The 14,339-nt window shown below is 35.3% G+C and overlaps 1 protein-coding gene across 5 annotated transcripts in view; it reads left to right on the forward strand.

Moving 5' to 3' along the window:
* The window catches only part of ARK2N (arkadia (RNF111) N-terminal like PKA signaling regulator 2N), a 76,633-nt gene that overhangs the window by 45,690 nt on the left and 16,604 nt on the right, over positions 1-14,339 (forward strand). For 3 of the 5 annotated variants that reach the window (XM_005612874.4, XM_003365544.5, XM_005612875.4), the window contains exon 3: positions 8,027-8,209. The exons of the other annotated variants lie outside the window; for them this stretch is intronic. In XM_005612874.4, the coding sequence (XP_005612931.1) occupies positions 8,027-8,209 (183 nt within the window). The remainder of the gene's footprint in view (positions 1-8,026; positions 8,210-14,339) is intronic. 5 annotated transcript variants of the gene reach the window in all.

Consider the following 14,339-nt stretch of genomic DNA (forward strand, 5'->3'; position numbering starts at 1 on the left):
AGATTAGAATTATCTGGTTGTTTGAGCAACTTATTAGATAATAGTAACTCTTAATTATATTGATGTGTACTTGGTGTGCAGTATTAAAATTGAGTGTAATAAAAGCCCAAATAAAATTTTAATGTAGAACACAACACAGTAAAATTAAAATCTTAAGATTTAATATTTTGCATGAAGTTTTATGCTGTCATTTTGGGGTTCCAAGAGAAAAATCTGTTTTTTAGTTACCAAGTCAGAGGAATGAACCTAGTCTCAAGTGTGTGTGTGTGTATGTATGTGTATTCACCTTCAAAATTCTGAGTTAATTAGTAAATTCTGTATTTTTATTGTTATATTTGACAAGTTGCTGGAGACAGATAACTATGCAATAGTCTACAGGGATTTTAATGGATTCAGGTCATTAATATACTGTCTATTCATTCCTTCCTAAATGTATGGAGGAAAAAAAAGAGTTGCCCATACATAAACCTAGTTAGGGTGATTAACTCTGAGAAAAAAGTTGATCTATTTTTTTTTAATTGTCAAGTAAGGATTTTGACCTCTTGTTTGTTTCACTAGCAGACAGAGTAAAAGATTATACAAGAACTGATTGATTTTGCTTCATTGCTTTTGTCATTCCCTAGTGTTATGTAGATTTAACAGCAAAGGTCTGTGCGTCTAGGTTTGTCTCAATTTACATAAGAGTTTTTACTTAAAGTTTATATGCAAGTCAGAATATTAGGAATGAAATCATTTAAAATGTATTCAGTTTGCTTGTTAATGAAAGAAATGCTGTAGTGAATCCTTTTGTTGAGCAAACAAAGCACCCCAAATTAATATTACTGATAATTTTCACTTTTAATATACAGCTGAATTTATCTAATGGTACAGTTACATGGAAGTAATAGAAAAGATGGTAAATAGGCTTTGTGCTGTCATCGTTTGTTCAGAATAACAAATTATAGGCAAGTTATATTACAGAAGGTAACGTTTTAAAAATAATTGTACCTGTTATATTTTGTTTAGCTTGTATTGATTTCCCTCTCTCGTGTTTGTGTTATTTAAATAGTACAGTGAGGGTACAATGAAAAAGGTTTTGTGGAATACCGCATATCAGAAAATAAAGTATCAAAACAGTTTCAGCAAATTTATTAAACTTAAAATTTATTAAATTATTATTAAGTTCCTTCTCTAAAAATTGTTCTGAAAGAAATATTCTTCTCAAAATCTTCTCCAAAAAATGGTGTTTATGCACTCAACCATTGTACAGATAAGAAACTTCTCTTTTTAATTTGTCTATAACAGTTGTAGGAGTAAATGAATTGTAAACAACATGAATTACTTCCAAATTTGTTCACTTTTTGTTTTTTTCTTGATTTCTGTGTTTAATTCTTCTAAGTTTAGGAAAGTTAGTGGGGATTGAAACCAAACTGTTAGTTTACTAATATTGAGTACATCTTTTCATATTACATTAAATTACTACAACATAAAATAGAAGACATCCTAAAAGGTGAAGGAATAATCATCCACGAGGAAGTGTATTCTTTGGTAATGAAGTCTTATTCATATTATAACTTTAAGATTTGGGAAGAATGTTATCAAATTACTGTTATTTTATTTATACCTTTTACCTAACTCTGCATTTGAAGTGTAACGGCTAACCTAGATAAATAAAAATGTTAAAAGAGAAATGTTTCTTGTTGCTCTGTTGAGGACAGCATTGTTACATTAGTGATTCCCTACCAGTTAATCTACATTAGGTGTGCCTGAGTCAAGAAAACTGCCTTTCCACAATGAAATGAATAGTATTAGTTTGTAGTCAGTATAACTAATGATAGATTTTTACATGATGTTTTGGGGATAATTTCAAGTTTTTGTAATTGGTATGTTGAAAAAGGAAATAACAAAATACCAGTGTTAACATAAAAGGTTGAGATTCTTTTCCTTTATGTGTCCTACTAAGTTATTCTGTTGAAAATTGAGGAATATTTGGAAAATAGCAAAATTTAGACTAATTGAGGAATAATCAAAAAACTGGAATGGATCTATCTTTAGCAGGGTACGCAGACATGGGCATGTGGCTAAAGTTGTATCTAATTTTTGTATTCTTCCTTTGTGTATGTAGTGCAGATATTTTAGTTTTGTTCTCTATAGATCTAAATCCTCAAAGCAGTAGGTCATGGATTTGTCCCTGAAATAGAAAGATAAATTGAGCCCTGTTTTCTGTATTTTTAGGTTCCTTTGAATATCCAGATAAATTACCTAAGTTGTCTTTTGAATAAGCTCTCTTGATTCAGTCTTCCCAACTCTAGTTAGTGGTGAAGGGTTAAAATTAAATCTTTCTTATGGTCAACTTTTTAACTACTCTGATAATCGTGAGTATTTGCTTTTGCCTCTTCTTTGATCCTTTCATTAGTATCATAGGTAACTTTTCTGGGCAGACAATGATCTGTCATTTACCAGTTTGATATAAGAACAGGCATAATCCTTAAAACTTTATTCCCACCTTGGAAACTTTATAACATCTAAATTTTTAATAACTGAGATGAGTATAATGGGAAACGTACAAAATTAACATTGATTCAATTTTACTTTAAAAATGACTTAACTTCTAAATGTAAAATTTCAGTGCATATTGCTGGATTTCATTTTCATTTAGCTCTATCTCAGGCATTTTTCTTTTCTATTAAAATAGCTTTATGATATTATTCTTAAAATATACACTTGTAGTTTTTGGTATTTAAAGCTGTTTTTCTAGAGATGGCATTTTTCTATATAGATTTTTGTCTTTTCTAGTTGATGTAATCATCTTTTCTAAGATGCTTTGAAAATGCTATTTATTCAAATTGTTCTAGGTATATATATTTTATTTTTGATTGGTAGTACTAAAATACAGCATAGGTATTCTCAAATATTCTTTTTAATTTGCAAATATAAATTTTCATCTTGGTAAATATTTTGGTGTGTAGTGAAAAAGCGTTTTTTCTTGGGTAGGTTCTAGTAAAATGCAAATTCCCTTCTGCAACTCTTGAGGTGGTTGCTCTTTTCCCTCAATCCATCTTGACCACACCTCGTTCCCCCACACCTCTTTTCTTCGCCTGACCACCACACACACACTTCCCTTTCTTAGATCCCTTGGCTAGGTAATTACTAAGAACTCTTCTTTCGGGTGTAATTTTTTTTAATCTTGCTATCTGGATTGAAGCTGACTGTGATTTCCGCCCTCTCCCCCTTTCTCTTGATGTTGTAGATAATGGCACTGTATGGCATCCTTCGTCAGCAACAAGATAGATTTTTCCTCTTCTAGTGAGGGGTTTTGGGAGATTGGCTGTAGTAGGGAGAAGAGAAGGAATTTTTTCTGAGCTTTATTGTATATTACTATAACCATAGAACTGGGAGTTGAAGGGGCAGACCATGTATTGGTCCATTGCCCCACCTTTACTTGGGCCTAAGACTTAGCAATAGAGAGAGAAGGAGGAGTGACATTTCCAGGTGTTTCTGGGATACAAGAGGAATTCCTGTTTCCTAGATCTGTTTAGATTTCATACTAGGAGACTGACAACACTTTGTTAGTGGAAGGCCTCTGTAGGCAAGGATGATGCTAAATATGAAATAATCCAAAATGATGTCTGTTTGGCTTTGAAACACTTTTATATGAATACATCCAAGCTGACATTTCACTTCATACAAAAATAAAAATACAAAAGCCACATTAGTGATGATCTCTAATCTCAGCAAAGCATTTACTTAACAATTCGCATTAATCTAGGATCAGTATAAGTTGCAGTCTGTGTACAGCAGAGTTTACACGTGAAGATAAGCATATAAATAATGAAGTAGAGCAGGTGCTAATTATAGTAGATGGGGCATTGGACCAATATTTGAACTGCTTTGTGTTCTGCATTATATCTTCTTTAACCCCAACCGTAACCCTGTGAAGAAACTGAGTTATACAGCTAAGTAATAGTAGGCAGGACCTTAACCTATGTGTTTGCTACCAAAAATCTGTATGTACTTCGTATGCTGCTCCCAGTCTCATCCTGTATATTCCCTGTTCCCTCAACAGTGAGAACAACTGTAGTCTGTTCCGGTTCCACCTAACTAGGACTCCAATTTCTCGTCTATAAGACAAAGAGTGGTAAATTATGTATTACCTTATATAGTTTTAAAATTCTGAGCTTTTGTTTGTCAGATTTGAAAAGAGGGATTTGTCAGGGATAAACACAATAAAGGATGTTAGGTTTTGTTTTGCCTCGTTTTTTGTTTTCTTGATTCAAATTATTTCCATGAGACTTAGAACATATTTGACTGAAAGAAAACTAATTTATAAAATTAAACATTTGATGACAATAATACAGAAGGTTTAAGGTTAAGGTCATAAAAGGGCAAACCTCACTGTATGAGGGATGTGTGATGACACAGATACATCTGTATTTTGGTATTTGAAAAGTTAGAACCTGTTTATCGTCTAGGAGGTCAGTGAGAGTGTACAAACCTGTTTCTAGCATAAAATGGATGAGGTGATGTTCTTAAACAAAAAGTAGTTGGTGGATTGCCCAACTTTAATTTTTCTTGCCTTGTGACGAGCAGCAAAAATTTCAGTCAGGAGAAACAGCACTTGGATTAACCTAGACCAAATAGTTATTAACTAATTGTGTTAAATTTACGTTTACTGAGAGATGCTTTTAATGGTTGTAGAAAAACTAGGAAGTTCATTATTATAAATTTATGTTTTAAGATTGTGACACATCAGAGTTAGCAGATAGGAGAATGTGCAGGTTGGATAACCTTAAATGTTGTAAACATGGAATGTGCTTACATTAGTGACTAAATTCTATTATTATTTTTTAAATTTTTTCCTTTTGCTCCCCAAATCCCCCCCGGTACATAGTTGTCTATATTTTTAGTTGTTGGTCCTTCTAGTTGTGGCATGTGGGATGCTGCCTCAACGTGGCCCAACGAGCGGCCCCGTGTCCACACCCACCATCCGAACCGGTGAAAACCTTGGCCTCCAAAGCAGAGTGTGCAAACTTAACCACTGGGCCAGGGGGCCGGCCCCAGTGACTAAATTTTAAAGATTTTTATTTTTTCCTTTTTCTCCCCAAAGCCCCCCGGTACATAGTTGTGTATTCTTCGTTGTGGGTTCTTCTAGTTGTGGCATGTGGGATGCTGCCTCAGCGTGGTCTGATGAGCAGTGCCATGTCCGCGCCCAGGATTCGAACTAACGAAACACTGGGCCGCCTGCAGCGGAGCGCGCGAACTTAACCACTCGGCCACGGGGCCAGCCCCTAGTGACTAAATTTTAAATGGGAAATGTTTCCATGTGTAACTTGAAGTGACTATTTTGATGTTTTTGAAAGTCAGATAATCTTAGTAGCAGTGTAATTGTTTTAACTGCAGAGAGGAGTAGTCAAGTGAGAGGAAGGACAATGCCTCCATGTTTATTCCATCCTGTAATGAATTGATGAGAGTCAAATTGGAACCATAAATAGCTGCCTCTGTTATTAATGTGCTGAGTTTTCCTAGCTCCTCCTTAGTGGTTTGATTTTTTTTTTTTTCCCCAAGAGATGCTTCTTTTAAAAGGCAGATGAAATCATTACAGGATCTTACCTGTCTCTTAATTCTGCTGTGTAGCAGGAATCACGTTTTAAAAGAATATCACAAATTGTCACCATCAGTTAACTAATATTCACTTAGTGATTAAAAGTCCAGGACCCCCTGCTAAGTGCGTTAAACACATCTTATGTAATCTTGGTTTGCCAACGAGAAGTGTAAGATGACCTTGGAACACAAGATCCTTAATTGTGATTTCTTGTTGGAAGACAAGGTTGGAAAGGCAACCATTGTTTTGTTAAAGTTGTATGGTATTGACTTGTCATCGTTTGAATATACTGAAAATTAAGTGACAGTGATAATTTATTTTAACTTTTAAGTGTAATTAAAATATGAAAATATTACTGTCTTTGTTTATGATGAATACTAAATTTAAGCTAAGCTATAAGGTGTGCTGTTTGGAAATATGGAAGATACAAGAATGAAGCCAGATAACAAGTTTATGCTTGTATTTCCTACTGATGAAGACTTTCAGACAAGTTATTTCCATGGGTAGGTGATGTTACTCTGCATGTACATATATACTTATACTATTTGCATGATTATACATATAGGAGTGGTACAATTTTGACTTGACTGTTGACCTATTGCCTCAATTTGGTGGTTGTGGGAGGGATGTGAGGGCAAGAGTCTGTGAATGGTATTAGTGATATAAATTTCTAATTATTTTGCAAACACAAAACACTTAATAAAGCCCTTTTAAACTAGAACATTTGGTCAAATAGTCAATATTGTACTTGACCCTCTTATCTTCTGCACTCAAGTATTTGGACATCACACGGTATCTTGATTCCATAATAGTCATTTTGAACTCTGACGAGAACTCCATAAATGATACAGCTTTCTTTTCTTTTTTTAGAAAAGAAAAACCTCAAACATGAACCAATTTTTTGCTATTTGAACTAAAATCCATTACCAACTAAAATCCATTACCAACTGATCCCAAGGCTACACTGTTGAATTTTATGAACTTGATTTACCCTTTTGGGGGAATTGGAAATTATTTCTAAGTAGTCAACTGAAATTGTCATGATCGTCAGAATTTCATATTGTGACATGTCTGTCCTTTACACGGTGGCACTTAACCCATTTGCTTTATGTTTGGTCATTTTTTATTTTAAAAATGTTGCTACATAAACCTGTGGTTTAGGAACTTAGTTATAAGGGATAAATACCCCAAGTGTGTTCCATGTTTTGTTCAGTAACAGTTTACACAATGGATGTTTGTATTAAAACAGTAATCCTTCATTGTGTTCTATTTTAATAATTCATTGGCGTATGTATTCCTTCATAGTCAAGAGTTTCATAAAATAGAGGTGTTTAATGTTAATTTGTTGGATGATACTAAAAAATCTTTATGGAAATAAATGATCTGCCTGCACTTCATAAATAGCTGTTGGGGGGAGAAACAGCATTCCTTTATTTCTGCTTTATTCTGAAATGGAGGTAGTAAGGGATGTATTTCATACTTGAATGAAAACTTGGTTTTTGCTTTTTGCTGTTACATTAGAAAAAGGGTAGCATTAGCGTTTTAAAGCATGGATCTATTCTACAAGCATGAATATTGAGTTATTTTAGCATGAATCACTGCGGTGTAATTACTTTGGAACTCAGCTGCCTTTTTCAGCTAGTTAGGGTGATTCGGAGGTGGAAAGGATCTCTTATTTTTCCAGTAAGAACTCTTAATATCTTCCACTAAAATAACCCATAAGATTGCATATCATTTCCGTGGAGTGTCAGCTGGTTGTCTTTCTCATGGAAAAGAAACTATAAATATTCCTCATAAGGGACCCCTCTAAGACATCCAAAGCAAAATCCTGAAGATGGATTTTGCGAATATTTTCTTTTTGTGGAATGTCGTAAAATGCATAACATCCCTGATTTTATAAAAGGGCTTTACTGGAAGTAGATCAGTCAGTCAAGTAGAGCTCTTAGTGTTAATCTTTTTTCTTTAGAAAGATGAAAATATGTATTTGATTTTCTTCTCTGAATCTACTAGGGACTTTTAGTATTAGCTACTAAGAGAAAGAGCTAGATTCATTCTCTTAAAAAGTCTAAATTGAATTTTAATAGTTTGCATCAGTTTTTTCCTTTAAACAGTCTGTTTTACTTGCTCTGTGGAGTCTTCCCCCTTAATCTTTTGCTCTTTAAAGAAGTATGACAGGGATTCAGTGTAACATTGTTCAGTATAGTCCTGTCTTCTGTTCTTCATAATAACACTCCTTTTCCTCCTTCCCAAATGTGTCCTTCATCTTTGTAAACTCGGGTTATCTTTTCCACTTTCACGTCATATGCAAAATAGATGTATAAAGTGCAGCTTTTCTGATGAGAGAATAATAAGATAAAGGCCACTGGCATTTTTAGGGCTCTTAGTTTCGGAAGTATTTTTCACCCCACAAGTTAGATACAAGTATACATTTTTTTTCCTCCCTAGATGGACCTCCAGTTGTAGCTCATTATGATATGTCTGACACCAGCTCTGACCCAGAAGTGGTAAATGTGGACAATTTATTGGCGGCTGCAGTAGTTCAAGAGCACAGTAATTCTGTAGGAGGCCAGGACACAGGAGCTACCTGGAGGACCAGCGGGCTTCTAGAGGAGCTGAATGCGGAGGCAGGTTGGTCTCCCTCCCCTCCCCCTTCTCTAATGGTGTAATGTGCATGTGTCCTGGCATCTGTTTTCCTTGTAGTGGACCCTGCTGAGGAGAGCAGGCCAACCAGAGACATCTGGCATTAGATGATTGTGACTATCCAGGGTGCCAGTTATAACTGAAAAGGAGATTTGGGTAGCACGTCATGCATCTTTCCTCATCAGAAGGAGGCAAAATGAGAATACATAAGACATTAATTGTAGGCATAGGTAGATTTCAGTAGACATATTTCTTGAGTTAAAAATGCCTAATGTGAAAAATACCTAGATGACTTACCTCCCTCCCTCCCCCATCCCTTCCCCATTTCTCCGTGATTTCCCTCACTTAACTCTGCACGGTGACCTGACAGCTCGGGGAAGGAACTGTTTAAACCTGCCCTGTGGGGCTGTTCCTGTGCACTGCTGTGCTGCTGCTTCTGCCACTCAGTGCGGTGTCCCTGTTAATTCCCCTACGGTAGTTCTCATATTTGTCTTTTCTAACCCTTTTCTTTCAGTTTCTGCCTCTGTTATCTCAGGAAAATCTATCTCCCTGTTTTGCATTATTTATCTTGGTTCTGTGGTGATTCTTAAGAGTGATATTTATTCATCAAAAAACCCATTCCTATCACCTTTGAAAACCTTGCACAGTGCCTCCAACACTCCTTCAATATGTTCTTCAAAAGTCTTTCTTTCAATATTCTTTCTAATTTAAACCTTTTTTATAAAAGTACTAGTGCTTAAGTTTGAGAAAAGAGGGGGAGAGGAGTGAGAGACAGACTGCTTATGTCATGTGTATTTTCTTTAGTGTTATGGAAGGACTGTAGGTTTCTAGTTAAATTATAAATTACACCGGCTTTTGTGAGCTCATCTAGTAACTTAATTACTACCTAAAATACTGTGTTTATGGGAAATGAGTTTTGTATTATAAAAATAACAATGGGTTATAGTTTAGAACTTTTTATATTCAGATTGTTAGGAAACAAAAAAGACAGAACCCCACAGATTGTTGTCCTTAATGTTTCCTTTCATAATCTTTGATTGGAACTAATAAAAATTTCATTTGTTGAGCTTCTGATTAATTTATTGTGGCTAATTTTGGAACAGGACCTGGGTTTAGTTTTAACTATGTTTTGACTGCTAACTGCCTATTTGACCTTGGACAAAGCATTTCTCCCCTGGACTTCAATTTTTATATGCATAAATACTTGCTTTGGCCAATAATGATCTTTTAAGGCTTTATTAATATGTATAAGCACTTTGAAAAGAATTAAGTAGTAATACTTTATATCAAAGGAGAGCAGTTTGACCACATTTTGTGGAATCTGTTTTTTTAAGTTATATAATTTGTTCTGTGTACTGGATAGTTTATCTTCATTTTTCATCCGTTGAAAATTAAGCGGTCCATTCTACTTCAGTTTTATTTCCCTGTTTCCTTATGCTTCCCATTAGATATAGACCACCTTATAGTAAATTCTTGGGAAAAACATGAACAATTACTCTCTTTTTTTGCTTTTCATATAGAGGTTGGTTTTTTGTTTTTGTTTTTGCTGAGGAAGATTCGTCCTGAGGTGACATCTGCGCCAGTCTTCCTCTGCTTTTTGTATGTGGGATGCCTCCACGGCGTGGCTGACAAGTGGAGTAGGTCTGCACCTGGGATCTGAACCCACAAACCCACACCACTGAAGCAGATTGCGTGGAACTTTAACCACTCGGCCACAGGGCCAGCCCCAAGAATTTTAATGTTAGCTTGAACCATATGGAATTGTTAATACTTGGCTTTTTGACCTACAACAAACCCAGCAGTTTCATCTTATTTAACTTAATAGTGCAAGGTTTGGGGTCTTAAAATATCATTAAAGTCACCAGTGTTGGCGATGGCATCACATTTTCAGGTTCAAGTAATTGTTACCTTGATTATCTAAATCATCACTAGCCTTTGTGTGCTTACCTCTAAGCTCTAAGCTAGTCTAAGAAATAGAACATAGCAAAAATATGTGAGGAGGGAAATACCATGGCTTCGACTGTCTGTTCTCCTTCCTTTTCCCCTATTCACTCCAAAGCTGTCCTGAATTTGGTATTCCTGTGTATTTCTTTATATTTTTACTGCATTTGTTATGTATCTGTAAACAAGCATGTTTTAATACTAATTGGTATTACATTGAAGGTAATCATGTGCAACTTGCTTTTTTTAGTTCAATGTTTTGTGAGGTTCTTGTTGATAAGTGTGGCTCTAGTTCATTCAGTTTTCGCTGCTATTTAGTATTCTACTGGATGAATATATCACAGTTGACTTACCCATTCTCTTATTGGACGTTTAGTGTACTATTCCAAATTATGCTGCCATTAACATTTCTTGTACGTGTCTCTTGGTACCTGTGTGTGGTAATTTCTCTAGGATGTAAGGGAGCATATGTGTGTACTGGGCCATAAATTATGTGTAAATTTTTGTATATCATGGGATGTGGTCATCATTCTTCAACAGATCCTCATGACATTTTCTTGTGAAGCCATTTATTGGCTCATTCAGAGTCTTTTTTTTTTTTCTAGATCTGACTGTGCAGGTATGTGAGTAATAAATAAAACAATAACACACTCTAGTCTTGATGTAACTGTCATAGTGGATACCCACCTTGCAAATTTGAATCCACTTACAGTGTCACTTTATATCAAAGGAGAGCAATTGGACCACATTTTGTGGAATCTGTTTTTGTAAGTTATATAATTTGTTCTGTATACTGGATAGTTTATCTTCATTTTTCATCCGTGAAAATTAAGTGGTCCATTCTACTTCAGTTTTGTTTCCCTGTTTCCTTATGCTTCTCATTAAATATAGACCACTTTATAGTAAATTCTTGGGAAAAACATGAGCAATTACTTTTTTGTTTTTGCTTTTCATATAGAGGGTTTTTTGTTTTTGTTTTTTTTTTTTGGTGAGGAAGATTCACCCTGAGCTGACATCTGTGCCAGTCTTCCTCTGCTTTTTGTATGTGGGATGTGTCACTACAGAATGTCAATAGAACTTATGCTCGATTGCCAGTTTATAGTTTTGAGACTTGGACTATTAGTATTAGTTAGATGGTCGTTCTTGTGGTTTGAGTTTAAGATAAATGTTCTAATGGTTAATCTGAGCCCTCCTTCTGTCCCTCCCAATAAAATAAAAACCCAGTCGTTAAACAGACTATTCAGGGGTTAATCAACAGCAACTTCTCAGACCAGGTCTGCAGCCCCACTCCATTTGGGATCACATGGAGATAGAATAGCTTGTCTCTTTTTCCAAGCAATTAGATGATATTCTTGTATGCAAAACAGTTTTTATGGTTTAGTTTTAGTTTTGACCAAGGCAAAAGAGTTGAAATTAGGAAAGCCACTGGTGTGAACAAAAGACCTAAACTTTCCTTTTCAGCTCTTGCCACATGTTTACTTTTCTCACTTGATGCTAGAATTGAACAGTGTAGTGGATGGCAGCTGCTGCCAACAAACAGCCTGGTTTTGAACCAGCAGCTACTTAGAAATGCTGTGACCTCAGGTAAATTATGTAATGCCTCAGTTTTCCCTAGCTACAAAACTAAAAAACTGGGATAAAACTAGTATCCACCCCAAAAGGCTACTGTTAGCATTAAGTGAAATAACATATATAGTGTGCATAGTACAGGATACAGCACACAGTAGGCCCTCAGGTGTGCTAACCAGCATTGTGTTAATATATTTATGCTGAAGTAGACTTGAGTAAGAAAGTGATTAATGGACCCAATCAGTGGATATCTGATTTACTGTCCTGCCCTGGAATTAATTGTTCTTGCTACAGTATTTCCTAAACTTTGCCTGAGCATGGAAATTACCTGGGGTGTTTATAAATATTCAGACGCCTAGATTTCTCCCTGAGTGTTCTTGTAAGTAGATCTGAAATGGGCTTTGGGAATGTGTTTGTAATAATCACCCCCAGATAACTCTTGCGTCGGACATGTTTAGGAAACTACCAGGATTTCTGAAAAAGGCTTAATTTTTTTATTGCTGGTAATAGCTCACTATAAGCATAGATGTAAATGAAGCTAAGAGAAACAGAATTCTGAAGTACTCTTGGTGTGAAAGGCTTATAATTATGGTAAACTAAATTTATTTAGAGCTTTTTTCCCCCTGGGAAATTAAAAATTCTAAACAAATGATCTCATTTTTCCATCAGCCTTCTCGTCAAGAAGGTAGGCTATGAGTATTTCCCTCATCCTTAAAATAGGGATTGTAATCTTGATTTGTCCATAACACAGGCTTAGTTGTGGTACAGAGAAGTAAATCTTGGGTTTCCTGTTCTTAGTGTAGAGCTTTGTATTTTTTATAATCAGATGAGAATGGCCATGTATTCTTAGCACTTCAGTCTTGTGAAGGAGATCAAATTTGGTCAGGTTCCTCTTGTTTACATGCTTCATATGGACTGTAAGATTTTAGTTTCTGACCTCCTCTTCCCCTGCTTTTAAAAGTTGTTTTTAACATTCTTGTTGAAAAAACTAAACACAAGGTAATAATTTGCTTATTTTAAAGCTAAATGAGCAGTGACTTAAGATATTAACCTTCATTATACCTAACATGCCACTGTCATCCAGTATGTAATAATTTCCTTTAATGTGTTGCAAAAAGCTCAAGACTAATTCTTACCCAGTAGATTTATGATTTAAAAAGTAGCTAAATTATTTCTTTTGAAGACAAAAAGAAAATGTTTGCCATAATAATTTAGGTACTACTTTTTCTATGCTGCTTCTTTCTGACTTATTTATTTGTTGAAAGGTCCGTAGTGGGAGGACAAAAATTTAGAATTTTCCCAGAGTGAAAGAAGTTATCTTTCGAAAGAGCTACATAGGCAAAGACCTACACAGAGACAGCCAGCTGCCACAATAGCTAAATATAAGTCCTCCACTTTATTTTCAGTTTAATATATGGTAATTGTGGTATTTACACTTTTTCTGCAGGGCTTATTCTTATCCTAGACCAGGAATAGATTACTACCACTGACAGTATTTGAAGAACCTCATAGCATCTTTGACTCACTTTTATGTGTGCTTTAGGCACTGCACTGCTATTAGATTCCTGTGAGGTCATGGGTGGGGTGGAACTAGGGGATGGCCCAAAGGCCAGAGAACATCAGGCTCTGCACAGGAGCTCCCAAAGGAATGTCTGACCTGCTGAAGAGGGTTACATCGAGAGAAAAGGACTAATTGTGCTGGTTCTGAAATAGACAGAAGAGAGGAGGCATTCTGGGCTATTGGATAATGTCTTAGTGTCTCTTCTAGAGCATGGCATCCTGCAGACTTAGTGTGTATCCCAGGTGACTTGTTATGTGGGTGGCACATTTTATCTAATGGCTCTGACGTGAAATGTGGCAAAACTCTCACACTATTATTCTAGAGTTATGAGCATTCACCAGGGAACTTGTATTTAGGCCCCCATCACTTACTTCATATCCCTTATTTTATCTTCTACTCATTTTTAAACTAATAATAAAGATATTGACTGTAAGAGCAGACCCTGATTTTTCAGTGATCAATTTTAAAGCATTGTACAGGTCTTGTAACAATACTGAACGCCAGCAGGATTGGATTATAATTTTTATGGCCAAAATTGCACTGCCAGAATGGTTTAGATTGATGTAATAATGTGAAAGCAGTATATAAATTATTAGTTTCTGGATCCATAATGGATGAATAAAGTCAGAAGAATCTTAAATATTGGTGATAGTTACCTTATTTTTCTTAAGATATTATAAAATTAGGAGCAAAAGCAGCATAGTAATTTTTTATTTCTTCCTCTTCCTTTAAAAAGAAAGTGTTGATATTTCCAAATCTGAAATGAGGCTGTGTAGGTGGTAGGATCAGGATGATGGACCTAATCAGTGAAAATTGGTTGTTCAGAAATATTGATGACTGAGACATTTCACAGAACATTCCTCAAGTTAGAATTATAAATTAGAACTATGGAGATACAACTGGGCACAGAGATACTAAGAATTAACTAATTAAGTCGTGTTCTGGTGTTTCCTTAATTACTGTTTTTTAAAAGCATTGAGTAATCAAGGAGAAAGAGTTTGGTTATAGCAACTATGACTCCTACGATCTGCCTTTTTTTTTTTTTTT

This window comes from Equus caballus, chromosome 8, assembly GCF_041296265.1.
Source record: "Equus caballus isolate H_3958 breed thoroughbred chromosome 8, TB-T2T, whole genome shotgun sequence".
In the NCBI taxonomy this organism is placed as follows: Eukaryota; Metazoa; Chordata; class Mammalia; order Perissodactyla; family Equidae; genus Equus; species Equus caballus.